This window comes from Contarinia nasturtii, unplaced genomic scaffold (assembly GCF_009176525.2).
Source record: "Contarinia nasturtii isolate CC-2019 unplaced genomic scaffold, AAFC_CNas_1.1 Cnas_scaffold_1037, whole genome shotgun sequence".
NCBI classification, from domain to species: Eukaryota; Metazoa; Arthropoda; class Insecta; order Diptera; family Cecidomyiidae; genus Contarinia; species Contarinia nasturtii.
In genome coordinates, this window is record NW_022198383.1 from 8,160,736 (window position 1) to 8,183,303 (window position 22,568).

The following is a 22,568-nucleotide window of genomic DNA, read 5'->3' on the forward strand; positions in this document are numbered from 1 at the left end:
ACCATTCAAGGATGAAATATATTCGCGTCGCATGCAAATCTCAGCGCAATCGCATTTTTCAGCATTTCGCAATACCAAACAAAAAACTATATAGAGTCATTATAGTATATTACCGAAAACCGAAATACGTTTATGCAGGAGAATGCTCCAACGATGTGGATAGATGCTGATTTCAAATACACAAAACAAATTCACCACATCTCCATCATAATTCACCACACACAACCAAACTTCATTGACAGCTGTTTAGCTTTGACATTTGCCAAAGCGCAGCACGTGTTGTAAACAATCAAAAAAATTCACTTTGCAAAAAAGAAACAACAAGCATGGAAGTAGATCCAGTGATTCCTGAAACGATACAAGCCCGTTTTGTATCAGATGCGGGCGATGAGGCTGGCCCTCCGTTAGATTTGCCAACATCCGTTAATATTTCACAATTGGGCCGAATTTGTAATGCCATTCTACAAAACGTTAGTATTGTATTAATCAAATTCAATGTTTGTTCGTCAATGACAATAAAAAATCTTTTGTTTCTTCAGGAAGATCCGTTAAATTATTTATTTTTCATCAACGACAAAGAAGTTTCCCATTCGTTGGAAAAAACATTGGATTTTAAAACGTTTGACCATGAAGCCGTTATCAATATTGTTTATCAACCACAAGCCGAATTCGTTGTGCGATCGGTCACACGTTGTACAAGTTCAATGCCGGGTCATGCCGAAGCGGTTGTTTCCATCCAATTCAGTCCGGATGGCAGACAATTGGCCAGTGGTTCAGGGGATACAACAATTCGGTTGTGGGATTTAACAACAGAAACACCGCTATACACATGCAATGGTCATAAACAATGGGTTTTGTGTGTAGCATGGTCGCCAGATGGAAAGAAATTGGCAAGTTCCGATAAAAATGGTGAGCTTCGTATATGGGATCCCGAAACCGGCAAACAAATCGGCAAACCAATGATTGGCCATAAAAAGTGGATAAACAGCCTTAGTTGGGAACCGTATCATTTGAGTGCAGCATGTCGTCGAATTGCAAGTGCTGGCTGCGATGGTGATGTTCGAATCTGGGATGTAGTTTTATCACAATGCATTCGAGTATTGACCAGCCATACGAATGCAGTCACATCAGTTCGATGGGGTGGTTTGGGTTTACTGTATACATCGTCAAAAGATCGAACAATCAAAATGTGGCGAGCTGAGGACGGTGCACTGTGCCGTACAATGACAGGTCACGCTCATTGGGTCAATAGTTTGACGTTGAACACAGACTACGTTTTACGAGCCGGACCATTTTATTTGGGCGTTCATGATGATGATAAAGTGATGACAGCAAAACAAAGTATGAAAATCAGATTTTTTTTTTGAATCGTGTTGAATCAATGGTCTTTTGTTTTAATTTGCAGAAAATCGAAAAACCGCATTGGAACGATACAAAGAAGTTTGTCCAAATGGTGTTGAGTCACTCGTATCATGTTCAGACGATTTTACATTGTATCTTTGGCATTCCGATAAATCGAAATTCATTAATCGCATGACTGGTCATCAAAATGTTGTAAACGATGTTAAATATTCACCAGATGTCAAGTAATTTACATTTTCACTATTGAAATTCACAATCACATCATTTCTAATACGAATTTCTTGGACGCTGATTATAGATTATTTGCATCGGCTTCATTTGATAAGTCGATTCGTTTGTGGCGGGCATCCGATGGCAATTTTATTTGCACATTCCGTGGTCACGTGCAAGCTGTCTATTCCGTCGCCTGGTCGGCCGATTCCCGTCTATTGGTTAGTGGCAGCAAAGATTCTACGCTAAAAGGTACATATTCCATTTGACAAATACAAATCGTCAAGAAGAAATAATTTCATATTGATCAATTTCATAGTTTGGAGCGTAAAAGATAAGAAACTGAAACAAGAATTGCCAGGACATGCTGATGAGGTGTTTGCATTGGACTGGGCATTGGACGGCAGCCGAGTTGCATCCGGTGGAAAAGATAAAGTCGTTAAAATGTAAGCAATATTTGATATTTTTATTTTAATTTTTAATAGCAAAAACTAAAACTAATTCATTACTCTTATTTAATTTTCAGTTGGGCTTACTAATTACTTCAATTCATTGTATTTGTTTACTGATCATCAAATAAATTGTATGGCATTTATTTTCAGAAACAATAAGAAATGTGTTTTTAATTTGAATTAAAAAAAAAAACTTATTGGAAGAAGGTAATGTCATCGGCTACGATACTTGTAGACGTTCGTAGATTTCCGTCTTTGTCTCGGAATTCACCGTACGTTATTCTTCCATACAACAATACGCGTTTCCCTTTTGTCAAGTAATTTGTAACATTTTCTTGAAGATCCGGCTTGAATACGGCAACCTGATGCCAATCAGTTCGTTGTGCCCAATCACCGCTCTCAATTCTAAAACATATACAAAAAAAAAAACATTATTATTTGCGAGGGAAAAATATTGACGCTCAGTTCAGTACTTGTAGTTTGTGTGTGTTGCTATGGAGAATGTGACCACTTGTGATTTTTCATTGCCTCTCAATTGTGGACTGCTTCCAACACGACCCAGCAAAGTAACACTGTTGATGGCTGAAAAATGGTTACATTAACAAAGACAAATTGGTAATTTTCTAACCTCAAACCATAAAACTTACTTTTTTCCATGCGCTTTGGTAAATCTCCTGTACAATACGCTGCAACGAATGGTTTATTGACACTTTTCATGCCATTTTCAACCATTCGAACTAATTGCGGTGTTCGGAATAAATTAAACATTTTGTTAATACGGAAAATTCAATGAATAAGATGTGCTTTGGTGAATAAGTTTTTGCGCCAGATGAAATGCTTATGACAAACATGACAGCCGTTCAACCGCGATATGCATGAAGTTAGCCACAATTGAAACACACATAACAATTTCATAAACATATGATTGATTTAGTTTACAGTAACACCATTCAGAGAGACTATTCGTCACTTGCTGTTTTCACTGACATTCGAAGAAAAAATAGAAATACGCATACGATAAGAAATATCACTTAGCAATAGATTTTATTAAATTTTCATAAAATCGAATGAAATTGATGTCGAACCGTTTGTATTATCAATTTGGTTGACATGACCGCACAAATACAATAACATCACCTGTTTTTGTTTGTTTCTGTTTCTGTTTTTGTTTTTGTTGAAGTGTCATAATTTTAATTTTCTTTCTCACACATAAAGAGTAAGTGAATCGAATCAAATTGAGTTGATATTTAAACTGTCGATTATTTCGTCGTGGATTTTTATGTAATGTATCAAAATTGATACAAACAAATGTGATATGTATTTAATCGGTAGCTACGAAAAACGTGTCGTTTCAAAATAAAAGGAATCTCATCAACTCCGGTTGAACAGAAAAAGAAAACGACAACAACAATAAAATACTCTCGATTCGATTCCAAAAGTCATTCCACTGAAATAACCCGTGCAAAAGTGTGTACGTCATTGTGATTTTTATTTGAAAGTTCGACAAATTAGTAAAAATTTGTTTTTTTTTTTTAATTTAATGAATCGCGTTTAATAATGCCAACAATGAATTTCATTGTGACAATTTTGCAATATTTTCTATTTGTTTGTTTTTTAGTTATGTTTGCTGCTTTTAGTTTTTTCGCTCGTGCACTTTTCATTTAGATTCAAATCACGATACACACATAATAAAAAAGAAGAACCTTAATTTAATTGATTGAACAAAATGTAATGTACAGTCAGTGAAAAAGGCAGCTACCGTATGTCTGCAAGTGAAGAAGAAGTGCAAAGTACAATGGAAAACGAATGAGTCACAAATCAAGTGTCGTACAAATGTTTGTAAACATAAGTTATTATCGAGAAAAGTTGATTTTTTTTGTTTACTCTGAGATATTATTTTTTTTCTAAAATGCAACCATTGCTAAGTGAAAATATAAAACTTAAATGTGAAATCAATTAGTTTTCATCGAATAAAATTTGGAAAACGGTGCTTATTTTTTATTGAACATTTTGTTTTGGTGTGATATGACAAACTCTTCCTAAAATTGAACACAAAGAATGATAGACTGTGGTCATATCAATGAGTGAAAAATGTCTTCCGCCGAGCGACGTGATATTCGGTTTGCTGCCGAAACCCTCTACTATCGAAATCCTCAACGGCCTCCGCTGATTCTATGTAAATATACTTCAACAGACATGCTATTGCACTAGTCAGTCTTATCGGAAGCAACTTTTTTTTACGAAAAAAATGTGTAATTCCTTTGTTTAGCTCGGTCTCATCACACTCAATTGGATTTGTTGAGTTTTGTTAATGAGGATTACATCGCTGGCTACACACAGGATGGACAAATGTCAACCGTTCGTCGTTTTTTCTGCTTATTTGTAGCGTTTGATTTATTTTTCATATCAATGTTGTGGTTCATCTGCATTATGGTGAGTAATGAACAATAGAAATTATGATATTAGATTAATAAAAGATTTTAAAATAATTAATTCTATCCGTTTTTTCAATTTAAGATAAATGGTGATACCATATTGAATGCATTAAAAGTTCAAGTCGTACAATATTCAATTTACACATCTTTATTCGACATTATTCTGGCAGCTTTTGTTCGCTTTTTATTGCTTATAATATTTTATGGAATTTTAGCCATAAATCATTGGAGCATTATTGCTGTACGTTATTCTTATCAAAGTAATTTATCATTTTATCTAATCAACTTTTTATGTAATTATAGTTTACTACAACTGCTTCCTGTGCTTTTTTAGTTGGCAAAGTCTTTTATTATAATGTATGTATCGAATTTGCTTTTTTTCAACAAATAAAATTAATTGTTTGTGCTATTTCAGTGGTTGGTATCAGCACAGCCAATAATTCAGGTGTTAATGATCATTGTTTCGTGCTTGCTGGCTTGGGGTGAGGCTTGGTTTTTGGATTGTCGTGTCATTCCGCAAGAGAAAAATGCGCAACGATTTTATCGCCTCTTAATGGTGCGTACACAAAAAAAAATGCATGTCCTATATTTGGAATAGTAAATTTATTGCCATTTTATATTTTACGCATTAAAACGACCTATATATTTATTCTTGACAGTCACAAGTAGATGATAACGAAAGATCGCCTTTGCTTGAATCATATTTGAATACACTACACAACTTTGGACAGACTGATAGCAGCGTTGCAAACTTTTACTCGCCCATTGAGTCGGCACATAATAGCGATTCGGAAGGCGATGAAAATGAATTGTACAAAAACAAAGCCATCGCTGATGCTCAAGCCGCTTTTGAATTAATGGAAAGCATTGACTGGAAAGTGGAAAAAATGATTGCGTCGACTGGTGATCGTATTCAATCGACGAATAGGAAGAAATTTGGAAAAATCTATCGATTAACGGTAATTATTAACGTCAAACAGAATTTCTTGGAATGTTTATAATTGAAAATGTGATTTAATTTAAGGGTCAAATGAATTTATCGGCAAAGAAACTGTTACGTACGTTATATTATGGCATTGAAGAAATGCCGACATGGAATCCAACCGTACTGCAAGCAAGAATTCTCAAGGTGAGTACTATCCGAATGCTACTGATGACCAAAATGTTTATGCAAAAAAAAAATATTTCCAGAAAATCGACAATCACACTGATATTACGTATTCAGTGTCGGCGCCTGGTGCCGGTGGGCTAGTTGAAAGTCGAGACTTTGTGAATTTACGAAGTTGGCAAGTTATTAAAAATGGCAACATCATCGAAGATGATGTACTGAGCAATGACATAACACTAACCAACGAATCATCACTCCAAAGCGATAAAACTGTACAGCAAATTATGAGATCAACAAGTGAATCCGACCTAACGGAAAATCAGATTCAAAGTTCATCAATCATGGATCAGTCAGTGTATTCATTGAGCAGAAGTTTGGGTGCAAAAGTGTTTAGCGATGATGAATTCGAGACACCGGTTGCCGAAATGTTTAACAGCAAAAGTACCACCGACGATAATGATGAATTTGTTGACGCAAACGATTCACAGGGTGCTCATAGTAAAAATGATTCACCAATGCAATTGCATCGGTCGGAAGAGGTGGAACATATTAAAGAGATAGCTAATGAATTGTGTGATAAAATTTATCTTGTATCGGGTGTTAGTATTAAATATGATCATATGCCTACAGTTAAAGAATACACGCGGTAAGTGCTTAAATTACTCTCTTTGTGCTTGGACCTAATAACTAAATTATATTTCAGCGGTGAGAATCTAATGGCATGTTGGGCCATGCGGGAATCAAAAACCGATCCAAACATCTGTACATTTGATTGGGTCATGTGCATAGATTTAAAAGGACGTTTTCCTCGTTTTGTTCTAGATAAGGTAATTTTCAAAAAAAAAAAAAAAAAACAATCCATATGCTGTGATCTTTATATCCATTTTTATTCTTAGGCATACACATCGGTTATGACAGAGTTTATGAGTCATCTGCGAAAATATTGTGAATCAAGCGAAGCTACAGCATAAAAGTGTACCACAATCATCTCATTCTACTATCACATGTTCGAAACAGATTACACCGTCATCTTAAATCTTATTTTGCTTTATTTTTTTTTTTAATTTTTAATTTTGTTGATCTTAAGAATAAAAAAATGTTGCACTTAATTTGAATGATATACAATGTATACATTTTTTCCATTTTGTAAACAAACACACAATTTTTATTGAAAATTAAAAATGAAACTGTGTTAAATTTATAAATCCTTTAGCCACTCCAGTTCTTTACTTAAGAAAAAAAGCGATTTTTTCAGTGGAGATCTTGAAGTTATTTGGATAAAGTTTGCTTCCAATGGATTTCCATTTCGATAGAAATCAATTTACACTTTCCGGAAGTATGCATTTTAATATTAATTTTTGTCATTTATTCACTTAAAAAAATCTCTTGAATAAACGTCGTATTTTTTCGACGCTTGATTTTTTTGACACAAAAACCATAAGCTTAACAAAAAAACATTACAAATCGTTTTCACAAGCTAATCATTTGCTGACTAAGTAATTAAACTGCTTTCTTATCGTTCATTTGTGCGAGTTTCTTAGCATATCATACGATATGCTTCAAATTGGATATTATCAGCAGTGTTTACAGATTTTTGTTTACTTGCGATTTTACTCATTTTAATTACCATTTACTGCCGTGAATTTTAAATAACTGATTTCATTTATCCGCAGAAGTAAAACTTCTCTCAACTTTTCAATAAATGTAAACTGGCTCAGATTCTGAATGCAACTTTTAAAAAAATTAACGATTGTTTCAAGCACTATTATGCAAATCTGAATTCGTTTGAGCACATTAAGGCCTGTCTATATATTATTATTTTAAGTTGTAAGATCTGAAAAATTCGAGCTACGTTCAACCATCGTCAATTTAATCTACAAATATTGTATACAAAAAAAAAATCATCTTCCATGGTGCGTTTAGAAGGCTGAAAAATGCAACGTAAATTCAGCTCTAACTTTCCGATGAATCAATCCCACCGCTAACTTGTGATCTTTTCAGATTTTTATAGTATTTTTTCAATGCTTTGATACATTCGTCATTATTGGTGTTCCACAAAACTGTCGAAAGTTTTCCAATAGAACAATCGTCACTGTTGCGTTTCCATCGCAGCAATAATTGATAAATGACTTCCTCTACATTTATGTGAAAGTATTGTTCTTTAATTTGAGAAATTTCCGCGTCTGGAATGTCCAAATCACGGAATACCATGCGCCAATTTTCACCGATAAATTTTGCTGCAATACGCATGACTTGAGGCTCGATTTCATCCATATTACTCATCAATTCTAATTGAAAAATTAAAATTTATTGTTTTTTCTATAAATTTCGAACTCCATTTCCTTCTTACCTTCAATAGATTTGGTAATTCTTCGATTCGACTTCTGGTTTCCGTTGCAACTATTTTTACGTGATGAAGTATTGGCAGGCACATGATACGTATTTCCAATTTGAAGACCATGAATGTTGTTAAAGTGCAGATTTTGTTGGTTTTCAATAACGGTCATATTTTGATTGGTTGGTCTCAAATTATTTTGAATCAATTGCATCGGCGGCCATGCGATTCCTTCACTATTGGTATTGTTTAATGGTGCTAATTGGCTGGAGTTCGGTATTAATTGAATATTTTGCTGTTGATTGTCAACATTTTCAAGTGTTCCATTCGATTGATGCGCAATTTGGTTCGATGTGTTTCGATTTAATTGCAAATCATTATTATCCAAGGGAACTGCATCGGTTTTCAGATTTGATTTCGAATTTGTTGGAACCATTTTTGTTAACCAATTATTGCAAAAGCCGAGCACAGATTTTGTTTTAACTCTTTTCTTCTTCGAATCACTATTAACTGCCGCACACATTTTATATTATTATTATTTCAATGTCTCTTTGTTGATTTTAAAGCAATAGAATACAGTTGCAATCGAATAAGACCAAACATAATAATATAAATAACAATTATTGCTGACGATCGCTGTTGAATTTTAATTAATGGAAACTTTCGCTTTCATTACGCAAAATAACAAAAGAAATGCTCTTGCCGTAAAAAAAACTCCGATTACTCATCCAGTATAATTAATTTATCCCGAATATATATAAAAATAAAATAGTCAAGATGACCTTTAATATAAATACATTTGGAGTAATCAGCCAAACACCACAGAACGATATTTAGTACTGGAAATCACTTGAAACACTGTCTTTTGTTATATACATATCAATGATCACACACTTGTGTGTTTGGTACATACGAGTAAAAATAATAATAAAAAAACAATACCATCAAATCTCTGTGCGAAACTCATATCTGGAGGCAAATTGTTTATGTATTTGCTTATCGTCAATTCAAAAAATCCGATTATGCGAATGCAGCGCCACCACATTTGACACTTTTTATCAATCGGCAAAAAATGACAGTCAATCAAAACAAATCGAAAACAATGGATTGTGTGAATTGAAAAAGTTTCCTTCCCAATGTTTCAATCGTGTCAAAATTCAAAAAAACACATTTTGGCATAATGATTTTACGTGAAAAATGGATTCAATCGTATTTTGTGTTTGCAATTTTAGTCGGTGCATCATTATTTTTGTATGGTTTTTTCCCACTCAGTTATACTAGTAACGAACGTGCTGAATCGGATGATTTGCCCACATTTCTTGACGATATTCCGTGAGTGTGGAAATTATTTGCTTTTCAAATTTATTTTTAAGTACAAAGTTTGCTTTCAGTCTTAATAAATCAATCTACCGCCGGCATGTTTCACGCACAGTGCTTATGGTAATTGATGCAATGCGAACCGATTTTCTCTACAATCAACAAAATACCTCAATGAAGTATCTTAATAAAATAATCAACGATAGAACTGCATGCATGATTAATTTAAATGTGGACGTACCAACGGTGACAATGCCAAGAATTAAGGTTACCAATTTTACTCTATAAACTCACTTTGTACGAATTTTGAAGAGAGTTTATTTTGACATTTGATTAGGCAATGACAACTGGAACGGTTCCGAATTTCATCGATGTCGTGATGAATTTGGGAAGCTCTGAGCTACATATGGATTCTCTATTACATCAAGCATACGACAATGGTAGAAACATCGTCTTTTGCGGCGATAATACCTGGGTTAAAATGTTTCCAAACATGTTCCTCCGGCAACTTGAAAATGAAGACTCATTGTATGTGAATGACTTTTACGAAGGCGATAAGAATATTACAAAGAAATTAAGCGTTGAATTGAAACGAAACGATTGGGAACTGTTAATCTTACACTTTCTTGGACTTGATCACATTGGTCATGTGGGTTAGTAGTCGAACTAAACTTTTCCAAAGTATATATGATTAAATATTGATTATACTTGTAGAAGGACCATTTAGTTCTAAAGTGCCGAATAAACTTCGAGAAATGGATACAGTTGCAATGCATATTCATTTGGCACTATCACATATGGTGAGTTAATTGATTGAATTCATTCCATCGCTCAACTCATACTTATGCTTTTCAAATATTTTCTTGTAGATGCAGTCGTCGGAAGAACCGCCATTATTTATCGTCACATCAGATCACGGGATGCGTGATAGTGGTGGTCACGGAGGCAGTTCATATGCAGAAGTCAATGTGCCACTTATCTTCCTCGGACCATCTTGCATACAAACAAACGATACGTACAATCAGATTGATATAAGTGCCACGTTGTCTGTCTTACTTGGTTTACCAATTCCTGCCTCTAGCAGTGGCCAGCTCATACATAATTTACTAGATGTATTGTCAATGGAGCAAAAATTATATTGTTACTTTTACAACGGACAAACGCTTTTGGCAAAACTTACTCTATTGAATGATGCAATTGAAAATGAAGGTAAAACCACATCTAATTTTCATTATGTTTGAATTGTAATTTTAATTTCATCGCACAGAGTTCTTCTTACAATTCAACGATGCCAAAAATGCGCACAAGAAATTTCTTCAATTAAATGCCAAAGAAAACGACCGATTACAGTATTTCAAATCAGCGGAACGTCATTACATCTCGTCGTCGAAGGAAATGAGCAATAGACTGGCCGATTCTTATGTGAATTTTGATCATCTTTGCATTGCGCTTGGCTTATTTTGTTCACTAACGGTAATTGAAGTGTTTTTTTAATACTATATCCTTTCAAAGTGATTACAATTTTACTATTTTTATAGTCATTTCTGTATGTGGCTCTGAAATTTGTGACAAAAGTTAAAATCGACCCAATCACCATTCCGTTGAAGTTCACTACATTATTCAGTTTCATAGCAAGCATTCTACATTGCAATTTCCTTGGAAATTCTATAACAAAATCAAGCTTTAGCGGCATTCCATTGTTCAGCATAATCTATTTCGTGATTTTCTCAAATTTTAACTTTTTACTGATATTAATTCGAAATATTGACCTTGTGACATCGATAAAATCGATGTGCAAGATGACAAATTTCCAAAAATTCCTTGTATTTGGAGTGATATTCCATGCAGTATCGACATTCAGCAGTAGTTTCATTGAAGAAGAACATCAAATATGGTATTATTTGAACAATACCATTTGGTTAATGTTGTATGTGATGGAAAGTCGGCATTTTATAAGTAAGCACCTGACACAAAAACCCGAATCAAATTCGACGGCTCTTGTGCAAAACCAATTGAAATGGGCAGTTTTACTTTGTGGCCATTTGATTGCACGCCGATTAAATCAAACAGGTGATAAATGGCTGAATACACCGGACATTGGTGACTGGCTGCAAATGGAGGACAATCGAATTTGGAATAGTTTATTTGTTAGCGCTTCCCTTTTGCTCGCGTATTTAACGTCTTTGGATTTCGGAAATATTCTCACCAACGTTCTTACACTTACCGCATGCATGCTGATTTACTACTATCGAACGCTCAACGGTTCGGTTTACTTCGCTGGAATTAAGCCATCTGAGTAAGAAAATATAATCAAAAATAAGTTATTTGATCAAAAATATATATTTAACTGTTCTTCATCTCTTTCAGTTCAACCGGTACGGCATTGACGCTTTTTTGGCTGAATATCATTGAAATTGCTGCCATCAACTATGCACCAATTCTGTTCAATGCTTTAAAATTAAAAATTAGTCGTTTTGACATCAAGTCAATTTACGGAACGCTCGTCGTTTTATCAACACTAGTCATTGCGTTGACGCATAAACCACATAACATATTTTTAATATCACTCTTACTATTCTCATGCAACAAAATCCAACAAAGTGTCCCATTTTCCATCGATCAAAATTCAAAGTCCGCTGGTTTGCTTGAGCAATGTGTGCTGCATTTGTGGATCGGAAAACAATTCTTCTTTTATCAAGGGAATTCGAATAGTTTGGCATCGATTGACCTCGCAGCCGGTTACATTGGTCTAAATTCATTTAATTTTGCTGCAGTCGGATTCTTTTTAACGTTGAATACATTCAGTGGACCAATTTTATCATTTTTAACATTCATCCATAACACTTATGACTGCACTGGACAGTCATCACAAACAATTGTACTACCTCTGATCGTGCTATTAGTTGCATTCCCATTCATTTTGTATTTATTCATTATTTTAGCACTAAGACAACATTTATTTATTTGGAGTGTGTTTTCGCCACGTTTACTATATGAATTTTACTATTTGTGTTTGATGTACCTGTTGTGGTATTTTGTACGAAATTTAAATTAAGAAAAATACCACTTTTACAATAAAATTCCAAAATTATAAATTTTTTTAAAAAAAATTTCATTTCTTTTGCTTCAGAGTTTTTATTATTATTATTATTTATTGCTTTTTAAGTAAGTATGTAAGTAAATAACAACCAAATCAATACTTTTCGGCGATTATTGAAATAAGAAACATAAATGATAAATATTATTTCTTCGAAGTTTCAACGGGCTTTATTATTATTTTAAAAACGGCTCGCTTAACGGTAAATTGATCAGTAGAATTCAATCACCAATTGTGAACAAGCCAAATTTGCACAATTTCATAGTCATCGCTGTCCTTGGCTTTAATGTTGAATATTATTTTGTCACCATATAAACCGGTTGTACCACTATACATTCCGGTTCGAGCATTTCTGCATGATCATTTTTTCCATCGATCTTATCGTTACCATTCTTCTTCTTCTTCTTCTGTGGAGAATGAATTGTGAATTTTTTTCATCGAATTTTCTCTTGCTTCACGGACCATTGATGACACCATGAACTTTTTCTTTCTTTATTTTTCCTGGAGGCATCTTTCCCAGCTTCACAAATATATTGAAATTTTCATCAGAGACCTCGTTTTGCATGATGAATTGTTAGTATATAGAGAAATTATAAGTATGAATAGCAGCTAAACGGAATGACTCGAAATGTGTAAATATCAAAATTGTAGACAGAAACAATCAAATAATAAATAATATCAATTAGTTCAATTTCAAGCGATTTGAAGGGTACGGCGACAATTTTGCGAATCAAATTTCAAAGTGTGATTCAAATGTTAAAATTTTAAGTAAAAAATAAAGTATTCGTTCAACAAAATACTTAGACGAAAATGACATTTCAATTGTCAAATGTTTATTCATTTCAACAAAGAGCATTAAAATAAATCAGTCCAAATAATTATTAGCATGATATGGTATTTCAAAATAAAATTCATTGTTCGATATTCTTTTTTGTTTTGTGAATCGCAAAATAACATTTGAAAATGATTGAAACCTGCCCAAAAAAGCGTATGGTGTTTGCAATAACTTTACTAACAATGTGAGTTTAACATTTTGTTAACCAAAAAAAAATGTTTTCAACAAGAAAAAACAAATAAAATAAAAGATTTTCTATTTAAAAACTTTTATTAAAATATAATGAACTGTTAATGTGTTTTCAATCTGAATATCTATTCATTTCAGAGCTACAGTATTTGTATTAATCGTTGAGTCACGTTGGACAGAATCTCCACGTCGCAACTTTATCATTGAATACAATTCAACGTGTTATACGCACGAAGATTTTGAAATAATACACGACTGTCATCCGTGCACAGGTACCGAATCAATTCAATTGGCATAAAATTCTCTGAAAATAATTAAATATTTATATTCTCACCAGATTACGAAATAGCCAGCAAAAGTCAAGGAGTGTGTGTGCACACACACAACAAAGAAATATTACGCTGTAAAAGTGGGGAAACCGTCTCCAGAAGGTATGGAATTTTATTTGTTTTTGTTGCCTGATTTTCAATATTATTCCGTTTATTCAACAGTTGTGACAAAGTTGCTTGGATTGACGAACGAAATTTTTGGACGTTTGAGGGAATTTTGATTGTTGTTGGTGCCCTATCAACAGGTGTAACATTTTTGCGACAACGATCTTTGGATCGTAAGGTGATGCTCAAAGTTCAACGACAACTAGAGCAATCGGTTTGAAAACGCGTTAAAACAGAAAAACACGCAAAAAAATGTGTTCCAAATTATATTTGGAAACATTCTCCGATACCTGTGATGAAACTACGATAAATGTAACATTAGAAACGTCAATTGTACTCTTTGTATTGAAGTTCGTTGGACAACCGTCGAATGTTGAAGTATTTTTGGTACCAAATGTTGATGACAAACGAACAGACGAAGCCATTAAAATTAACCGAAAATCATTTGAATCGACAATATTAGCAGCAAATACATTTGCATTGGACGTAGCGAGTAATTGTAGTTTTCCTGTGATTGTGAGCGAAAACGTCGTGATTTCTGGTCTGAGTTCGGTTTGCCGAGCGATTATAAAGCACAGCGATGATAAATTCAAATATTTGCTCGGTTTTAAGGAGGGTTGTTTACAAGCGCCATCAGAAGCATCGCCATGGACGAAATTTTGTGAAGTGGACATCGCACAAGCGACAAAAACCGTACTGCAAATCCACAAGCAACTTAAATCGTCTGATAGCGAGTACATTTTACCAAATCAATTTGCTTACTTTGAAAGTCATTTGACGCGGCCAGTTAAAGCACATAACATCCGTAAATTGACGATGGATCTTGCACATGAATTAAAGGTCAATTCTGAATCAATCTCAGATACTCCAAAGCAGAGAAAAACGAGTAAAAATGACATTATGACCAAAAATATTACTTTGGAACATAAGTTTGTCGAGGGACCCCAAATCTCAATTGCAGACCTCATATTATTTCCATATTTTTGGCTCATGCAATCCATTTTAGAGAGAAAAACCTCTGAAAATTTAGCCCAAAAAATTCCACTCACATATAAATGGATAGAAACTGTGAAAAATCATCCACAAATAAGAGATTGCATGGTGTTGCTAATTGAACCAACGATACCTCAACCACATCAACACATCAATTACATCATACAAGGACTGGGTGAATCATTTACCTTGTACAAACGTGATTCAAAGCAAAATAGGCAACGGACCTACACTCGTGATGAGAACATTGAACAGTCATTAAAGAAAATAAATCAGCTCGATATCGAAATATCGTCACGTTCGAAAGACGAGAATGTTGATGATTATTGTGATTGGTTGTTACCATATGACGCACTTCCGGAGGGTGGAAATCTACCCGAAAATCGATTACAGCGGAAAAAAGAGCAACTCTTTAGTTTGGCTAGAGAAATAATTGCCATAGCCAAAATTGGCGATAGAATTGTTGATTTTTGCAGTGGTCAAGGACACCTTGCCATAATTCTGGCGTACAAATTACCCCAATGTATGGTTTACATGCTGGACAACAAAGAGGAGATGATAGTGCGAGCAAGAAAACGAGTCCAACGATTAAACTTGACAAACATTCGATTTTTTCAATGTAATTTGGATTATTTCGTCGGCGACTTTGACATTGGTACATCTTTGCATGCGTGCGGAATTGCAAGTGACATTGTTTTAATGCACTGCAGACAGAGAAATGCAAATTTTGTTTGCTGTCCGTGTTGCTATGGAAAAGTCATTGAGATGCCACACATTTCATTTCCACGCAGTAAATTTTTCCGAAGCAACAACATCTCGTTGGATGAATATCTGTGTATTGCTCATTGTGCCGACCAGGCTCATGACATGAAAAATAATAAGAATAATGTTGCGAAAAGCATTCAAGGTCAATATTGCATGGATATCATCGATACAGATCGTAAATTGTACATGGAAGAATGTGGTTATCACACAAAATTAACGAAATTGCAGCCAGAAGATTGTACACCAAAAAATCGACTTTTAATTGGTATCAAACATTCGCAATGAATTTCATGAATTTCATCAGACGATTTGTTGTGCTTTTTGTAGGTGAATAAATGTACATTAAAATTAATAAAGGATTAATAATAAGATTTGAGAATGTTTTTAACAAATTTGTGTGTTTTCTTTGCATTAAATGGAGGAATCTTAGATCATTTGGAAAAATTGGAAAAAAATGTTTGATGCTGTATAATTCTCTTATTTTCTCAAAACATAACAACGTTACAAACAAAGGTATTTTTCACAAGAAAAAGATCTTCTTACGTTGAAAACTACATTCATTTTACTTATTTATTTAAATGCAGTGAAGAATTTCAAGAAGAAAAAAAATTACCATTTAAATAACATTACATCAATTCGAACAATGTTCAATGTCACGTTGTACTTAATTTGTCAAAACAATTGAAGCTCAGTTCAGTTCACTTTTTATGACACAGACCAGTTTCTCGTGCACAATGCATGCATTACATGCACAAATGTCAAACCGAACATTTCAAAAATGGCCGTTTGCATTCTATTCAAATCGCAGTTCAAGTAAATCACACATGATTTTGTGTTCTCTGGAAAGATTTCAAAAAATAAAAAAAAATCATTATTTTCAATCAAATCGTTCGAATTACAAATATTCCAATTGACAAAGCGTCTTCTCAAGTGATTTGTGTGTTAAAAAATCAGCAAGAAAAATGGGAAATGCTCCAAGCAAAAAAGGAAGCGTCGTTGAGAAAACTCCAGAAAAATCGGTTGCTGCGATCAATGACGAGCATTCACCAATTGTGGATGATATAATTAAAGCCAATAAAATGTTGGAGCCAAAAACGCCAGCCATTCCACAAACACCATTGACTCAAACAATTGCACATCACTTGAATCGAATCTCAAACGACGGTGGAAATCAAAATCAAGCAATCAAAACACCATCATATCTTCTTCGCAAGAAAATTTTGTATGACTTGGGCTACAACTATTCGATCAAAGAAGGTATGAATTATTTTGTTTCTTCTTTGCCATATAATATATATTTTATATTAAATTTTTTTTTCAATATGTGTGTCTTATCTTACAATAGATCCACGTTCACCAAGCATTGCAATTCCACGAACACCAATAAATTTGACAGAAACACCACAGGGTGCAGTGAATGAAAGTGACAGCAGCTCATTCCAGTACAATACAACGCTCGATGATAGCTGTCGGGATTTCAATGCAAAATTGGACGACATAACTATGGAAGAGGCTGTGATGGTAGAGGGAGTTCAAAAAGTGGAATGTGATGAGAACAAAAAACAGGATTTGTGCGATCGAAAAACTCCGAATGGTGAAATGGACATTTTACCAGACTTTGGAAATCGCCCGAATGCCAATAAAAAAGAATACTTAGCAAGCGATGCATGCGAAACCGATTCAAAACAAGCAAAATCGTCAGAAGAAAACATTGATCCAGACGAAATGATGTGTTCAACACCATTTATGAACAAGAATAATCGAACGGGACGAATTCCGCTGAGCGTAATCAATCGTCGTGGTGCATCAGCGGAGCAGGCACTGAAAACACCATTGCATTCGAAAATCAATAATGAGTATAAGAGTGACTTGTCATTCAGTAAATTGGACGACAGTCGCGGCAGTGCACGAAAATCAAAAATTCCCGTTTTCAAAAAATAAGCCAAAAAGAACAGATCTGACTAGATTTTTACAGCATTGATTGATGTTTTTTTATTGAGTAAATATTTATCGTCATTTCATTCAAATGATTTATTACATTCAATTTTGATGTAATTTTGGTGTTGGTCTCTTATGTTCTTACTCATATCCAATCAAATTAGCATTAAGTGACAATGAAATAAAACAAATCTTTTTTTTGTTTTTTCCTACAATTTAAGCGACAAAAAAATCAGCGAGTTTTATTCATTTATATAAATAGAATTCTATTTTAACTATTTGACGATTTTCTGTTTTGTATTTCCCGTTCTACATATTCTTCCAAGTCATCGAGAGGTTTGTAATATTGGTGCACAACATTTGATCCAGCTAACATTGATGCAGCCGATATTACAAGCAGTGCGATGCTCTTTCCCATAGAAACTCCTGCATACATTTTTAAATTACTTTATTTTGCTCTTAGTCGTTCGTCGGCAATCTCTTTGGCACGATTCTTTTTGTATGTATCATCTGGTGAGGAAAACATAATGTTAAAAGTGTTTCACCTTCAAAGACAGAAGTTTTGGTATTGGTACTCACAAAAATTAACACCGTTTGGTTTCCATTTAATCATAGCAACCTCAAGACCGGCCCCAAAGATGAAAAACACTGGTGGTGTAATCAAATACAATAAAATTGGCCGCTTACGTAATATATCTCGGAGTGTATAGGAAATTAATTTCATTGGAATTCATATATAAACATTCGAACCAAAGGAAACTGTACCAAGATTCAATCTTGGTTTTTATAACTATTAACCTATTTTTTGTACAGAATCTTTTTGTTCAAATATTTTTGATGGGCAAATGTGACAAACGAGGAACGAAGTGTTGCTTTGCACAATATTGACATTTTATGTCAAATGTCTAAATTTGGTGTGCGTCTCACATTCAATACATGCTTCGGATCAGTTGTAGTTGTAGATGGCGCTGCATATGTCATAATCTCTTGCATTTTAAATTTTAACGTTTAAATTCCATTGCACGCCATGACACTTCAATACAAACTGCGTCAATCGTAGTTTATATTTCAAATAACATCGTTTTGTATAAAAAAAAAGATAGCAAATAATTTTTAATTGATAAGTTTTGAGTAACATTTTTTAAAAAACTATCTTGTTTGAAGAAGAGCAAGAAGCATGAACATTTTATAAAGTGTAAATAAAATTCAAGTTTGAAAACATATTGTGATAAAATAAATAGTTTTGTTTGGACGACAACAATAGATGAAATAAAGGTGAAAGCATATCTCAAAAATTGCACAAACCAAAATTACCAAATAAATATCATCGTTATCATTTTCATAAATAAATTTGGATGGTAGCTATTGTTATTGTACGTTCATAACCAAATTATTGCCAAAATATATATATGTGAATAAATTGTCATTCGATTTGGAATGTTATCGAGAGAATAAGCCAAACTTAAGTGAATTAAGCCGAACGTAACCGAATGTATTGAATGTGTGATAAATGGAACAAAACGCAGAAAGTGGAATCGATATGAATTCAAGCAGTGATTTACCTGATGATTTTTCATCACCGGAACGTTTACCTTTAGCCAAATTAACGCCAAGAGCCTTAATGTACGATGAATATGATGGTGATGAAATGCAAGACATTATGAGACGTCCGACGCTCGGCCCATTCGCCAAAAACAATAACAACAACGATGACGGCGATAAATCATCTATGGACGATGATGAAGATATTAGTATGAGTATGTATTTTGTTGATAGAAAAAAATATGATAGAAATTAGTTTTTGATACACACTGTTTGACAAATTTAATTTGTACTTGTTTTTTGTCTTCCGAAGGAAATCCAAACATTCGACCAATGGTGCGATCGACGACGTTGATGCACTCAAAAATGCATTTAGAATCACCACCGTACCGAAAGGTGAGCCAATTAAGGCTGTTTGATGAGCCGGCAACACCGAAAACTCTCATTAAAAAATCGTCATTCGATAGTGGACCGGTTACACCGGCCCAACGTAAATACATTCGAAAATCAATTTTATCAAATATTATGAGCGGACCACCACCACGCACACCAAACATTTCCGATCGACCAAAAGCACTACCCGTACATAATAAAGCATTGGATCCGGTCACCGCCAACATTAATCCATTTTCACCCTCAAGTATGTTACGCTATAGCCAAGTCATCATGGCCCATTTTAAATGTAATTTTTCTTATGATTTTGATTTTGTAGGTTTCAGTCAAAAGAAAAAACGATCTCGAACCGAGGATCAATGCCGATCCACTCGAAATAGTACCGAATCTCTAGTTAGCAAATCAAATTTATCAATTAGTTCAATAGAAGAAGATGTATCAGGCGGTAATACAACCGACGACGAATGGCAAGCACCCAAGCGATTGGCCTTGCAGGAGTCAAATTTGCCGCGCTACGAAAAGGAATTTATTGAATTGAAATTAATTGGTAAGTTCATTGAAAGAGGCTCCGTTTTGTATCCACGCTAATTTGAATATATATTTTTGACTATTTTAGGTGAAGGTGAATTTGGTGTTGTATACAAATGTTTAAATCGATTGGATGGCGTTAATTATGCCATTAAAAAGAGCATAAAACCAGTTGCTGGTAGTGCTTTTGAGTAAGTCCCAATATCAAACAATATATATTTCATCAATTATATTCACTTTCTAAATTACCATTTTCTGTTTATTTTCATAATAGAAAAAGTGCATTGAATGAAGTGTACGCACATGCGGTGTTAGGTAAACATGATAACGTTGTTCGGTATTATTCGGCATGGTCGGAAAATATGCATATGATAATACAAAATGAATATTGCAACGGAGGCAGCTTGCAAGCCTTGCTCAAACATCGATCATTGGTTGATTCCGAATTACGTACACTGTTGGCACATGTGGCTGACGGCTTGAAATACATACACTCGAATGATCTCGTACACATGGATTTAAAATGTGGAAATATTTTCTTAACAAAAGCCGAAATTCGTGCCCATGCATCGAATCCAACGAGCAGCAATGCCATCGCCAATAATTCCACCACAGATAGTAACGATGATGGATTCGAGGATATTTATGAAGAATTAGAAATGGAAGTAACATATAAAATTGGTGATTTGGGTCATGTAACATCGATTCGAAAACCACAAGTTGAAGAAGGCGATTGTCGATACCTACCAAAAGAAATTCTCCGGGAAGACTATTCACAGCTCGAAAAAGCTGACATTTTTGCGTTGGGACTGACATTATACGAAGCTGGAGGTGGTGGCCCATTACCGAAAAATGGACCGATTTGGCATGATTTGCGAGAAGGTCGTGTACCTGATTTGCCAAATGTTAGCAGAGAGCTCAACAAATTTATTAAGGTTGGTATCAATCAACAGAACAATTCCTCTACAAATAAAATGAATAAAATTATGCTAAAATTCAACTTGTATCGTTTAACAGGTAATGACACATCCAGATCCAAACCAAAGACCAACGGCAGCTGAAATACTTAATCATCCTGTATTGAATCCATCAGAAACAAAAACCAAACGGCAGCTGTGCTATGAGTTGAATTTGGAACGAAAAAAAAATGAGCTACTGATGCGAAAACTTAAAGAAACAAAAGCACTTCTCAAATCATATGAAGTATCCAAAACTCCCCTTAATAAAAAAGTCCGAAATAAAATAATGATCTAAATTTTCTGTTTATAATTCATGTATGCAAAAAGCCTAGGGAATAGAAAAATCAACAAATACAAAAACAACAACAACCACAACAATTTGGATTATTATTATTTTTCTTTCATTGATATATTTTCCTTACTCAGTTTAGCGTATCGCCATGGTGACTTATGGCTGTTTATACACTTTGTTTCGCTTTTCGGAATAATAACAACGACAATCTCTTGGTAAGTTTGTTTCTACATAACGAATTCAATCTATATTCTTTAGACTGGGGATATAATTGAAAAATTTACGGCATCGAAACACGCAATACTCTCAACACCATAAATACCTTCCACTGCTTACCTAGAATGAATTTAATTTAATCAAAATTATCATGTTTTTGATTCAAAAAGAAAAATCATTTGCACTTTTTTGAGGAATATTGCAAGTTTGCAATTTATTACTTTTTAAAAATTCAATCCGTTTAATTGTTGTCGATGCCCTGTATCCAAGGCTGATTCATCAATTTACTTTGAATATAACTAGTTGCTTGACTAATTGTTTTATCTCCATTTGATATATAGAAAACTAAAGGAAATGATATACGAAGTTCTATCAACTTCTATTTAAAACAATTCTTAAGTGATAAAAAATTTACTAATAGATTGTAAAAATGCTGAGGAAGAACGATAAAAACTTTGATAATAAAAATTACCTGAGTTTTTGAAACAAAACTGACATTGATGCATATGGTATGGTGTACAAATAATGTAAAATTACCAACTCCATGGAGTCTTTCTTTGTTCACATTTTGTTTTGTTAACTGAAATGTCAATAATAATGTTTTTGGGATGGCTATTCGAAGCAGACGAGCTACCAGTAATGCCGGCAATATTTTAAAATATTAAAATTCTTATATTTAACTGACATTTTAATAGAAAAGAGCCAAGTTTGTCAAGCATTTCTAAAAAATACTTTATCCGACAGTTACGATTTTAGACATCATTGAATGATACAAGATAAATAAAAACCCCTTTGTGGAGATAACGTATTTTATCAGCTTCCATTATCTACCAGTCACTGCTGAGAACACAACTGATAGCCTATTACTGATATACATTTGTCCTTAACGTGATATAATAATGGTTGAAATATATAGGAGTGCATCAATGGTCGTCTTCATCTCTGGGATACCAAGTAACCGTTGAAGATGATCATATAAATTGACATAGTTTATCAATGTCTTTAAAATCCATGCAAGTCTTCTGTATATCTATGCATATGCCAAAATCTAAAAGTTGTTTCGCTCCAAATCGTAAAGTCGTTTTTACACATTGTTCACAATCTTTCTAGTCTATTTTAACTTGTTTATCTCACTCAGCTTCAAATGGAATATGATTAAAGCAAGATT

General features: G+C 33.9%; 10 protein-coding genes across 12 annotated transcripts; 7 read left to right on the forward strand and 3 right to left on the reverse strand.

Moving 5' to 3' along the window:
- Window positions 1–274: 274 nt before the first annotated feature.
- LOC116343509 (protein Notchless) lies at window positions 275–2,148 on the forward strand. Its single transcript, XM_031771590.1, has 6 exons — window positions 275–470; window positions 540–1,341; window positions 1,406–1,586; window positions 1,661–1,824; window positions 1,892–2,018; window positions 2,099–2,148. The coding sequence occupies exons 1-6, from the start codon at window positions 327–329 to the stop codon at window positions 2,109–2,111; spliced, it is 1,431 nt and encodes a 476-aa protein (XP_031627450.1). The 5' UTR covers window positions 275–326; the 3' UTR covers window positions 2,112–2,148.
- Window positions 2,018–2,911, reverse strand: LOC116343512 (single-stranded DNA-binding protein, mitochondrial). Its single transcript, XM_031771592.1, has 3 exons — window positions 2,672–2,911; window positions 2,498–2,606; window positions 2,018–2,429 (listed from the first exon to the last, which is right to left on the reverse strand). Exons 1-3 carry the CDS (start codon window positions 2,790–2,792, stop codon window positions 2,219–2,221), a joined length of 441 nt encoding a protein of 146 aa, XP_031627452.1. The 5' UTR covers window positions 2,793–2,911; the 3' UTR covers window positions 2,018–2,218.
- A 68-nt stretch (window positions 2,912–2,979) lies between these two features.
- Window positions 2,980–6,687, forward strand: LOC116343508 (steroidogenic acute regulatory protein-like). 3 transcript variants are annotated; one of them, XM_031771587.1, is made up of 11 exons: window positions 2,980–3,495; window positions 3,643–4,200; window positions 4,294–4,457; window positions 4,542–4,700; window positions 4,763–4,816; window positions 4,875–5,015; window positions 5,119–5,418; window positions 5,484–5,588; window positions 5,651–6,213; window positions 6,271–6,394; window positions 6,464–6,687. In XM_031771587.1, the coding sequence occupies exons 2-11, from the start codon at window positions 4,116–4,118 to the stop codon at window positions 6,536–6,538; spliced, it is 1,770 nt and encodes a 589-aa protein (XP_031627447.1). In that variant the 5' UTR covers window positions 2,980–3,495; window positions 3,643–4,115; the 3' UTR covers window positions 6,539–6,687. The 3 variants fall into 3 exon arrangements, with proteins under 3 accessions (XP_031627447.1, XP_031627448.1, XP_031627449.1); XM_031771588.1 differs by having other exon boundaries at window positions 2,980–3,491; XM_031771589.1 differs by having other exon boundaries at window positions 3,223–3,240.
- On the reverse strand, window positions 6,431–8,743 carry LOC116343510 (protein immune deficiency). The gene is made up of 2 exons (XM_031771591.1): window positions 7,918–8,743; window positions 6,431–7,855 (listed from the first exon to the last, which is right to left on the reverse strand). The coding sequence occupies exons 1-2, from the start codon at window positions 8,423–8,425 to the stop codon at window positions 7,521–7,523; spliced, it is 843 nt and encodes a 280-aa protein (XP_031627451.1). The 5' UTR covers window positions 8,426–8,743; the 3' UTR covers window positions 6,431–7,520.
- A 250-nt stretch (window positions 8,744–8,993) lies between these two features.
- LOC116343507 (GPI ethanolamine phosphate transferase 2) lies at window positions 8,994–12,325 on the forward strand. The gene is made up of 8 exons (XM_031771586.1): window positions 8,994–9,234; window positions 9,294–9,486; window positions 9,557–9,872; window positions 9,934–10,019; window positions 10,089–10,428; window positions 10,487–10,692; window positions 10,758–11,515; window positions 11,587–12,325. Exons 1-8 carry the CDS (start codon window positions 9,083–9,085, stop codon window positions 12,272–12,274), a joined length of 2,739 nt encoding a protein of 912 aa, XP_031627446.1. The 5' UTR covers window positions 8,994–9,082; the 3' UTR covers window positions 12,275–12,325.
- Window positions 12,326–13,157: 832 nt separating this feature from the next.
- On the forward strand, window positions 13,158–14,087 carry LOC116344319 (protein JTB). Its single transcript, XM_031772798.1, has 4 exons — window positions 13,158–13,335; window positions 13,479–13,612; window positions 13,678–13,771; window positions 13,832–14,087. Exons 1-4 carry the CDS (start codon window positions 13,280–13,282, stop codon window positions 13,992–13,994), a joined length of 447 nt encoding a protein of 148 aa, XP_031628658.1. The 5' UTR covers window positions 13,158–13,279; the 3' UTR covers window positions 13,995–14,087.
- On the forward strand, window positions 14,009–15,924 carry LOC116344318 (glutathione S-transferase C-terminal domain-containing protein homolog). Its single transcript, XM_031772797.1, has one exon. It carries the CDS (start codon window positions 14,027–14,029, stop codon window positions 15,815–15,817), a length of 1,791 nt encoding a protein of 596 aa, XP_031628657.1. The 5' UTR covers window positions 14,009–14,026; the 3' UTR covers window positions 15,818–15,924.
- A 398-nt stretch (window positions 15,925–16,322) lies between these two features.
- On the forward strand, window positions 16,323–17,702 carry LOC116343905. Its single transcript, XM_031772222.1, has 2 exons — window positions 16,323–16,789; window positions 16,878–17,702. The coding sequence occupies exons 1-2, from the start codon at window positions 16,495–16,497 to the stop codon at window positions 17,471–17,473; spliced, it is 891 nt and encodes a 296-aa protein (XP_031628082.1). The 5' UTR covers window positions 16,323–16,494; the 3' UTR covers window positions 17,474–17,702.
- On the reverse strand, window positions 17,576–18,373 carry LOC116343906. The gene is made up of 2 exons (XM_031772223.1): window positions 18,050–18,373; window positions 17,576–17,980 (listed from the first exon to the last, which is right to left on the reverse strand). Exon 2 carries the CDS (start codon window positions 17,904–17,906, stop codon window positions 17,742–17,744), a length of 165 nt encoding a protein of 54 aa, XP_031628083.1. The 5' UTR covers window positions 17,907–17,980; window positions 18,050–18,373; the 3' UTR covers window positions 17,576–17,741.
- Window positions 18,374–18,565: 192 nt separating this feature from the next.
- LOC116343835 (wee1-like protein kinase) lies at window positions 18,566–21,267 on the forward strand. The gene is made up of 6 exons (XM_031772094.1): window positions 18,566–19,227; window positions 19,326–19,652; window positions 19,725–19,952; window positions 20,022–20,124; window positions 20,208–20,868; window positions 20,951–21,267. The coding sequence occupies exons 1-6, from the start codon at window positions 18,981–18,983 to the stop codon at window positions 21,185–21,187; spliced, it is 1,803 nt and encodes a 600-aa protein (XP_031627954.1). The 5' UTR covers window positions 18,566–18,980; the 3' UTR covers window positions 21,188–21,267.
- Window positions 21,268–22,568: the final 1,301 nt, after the last annotated feature.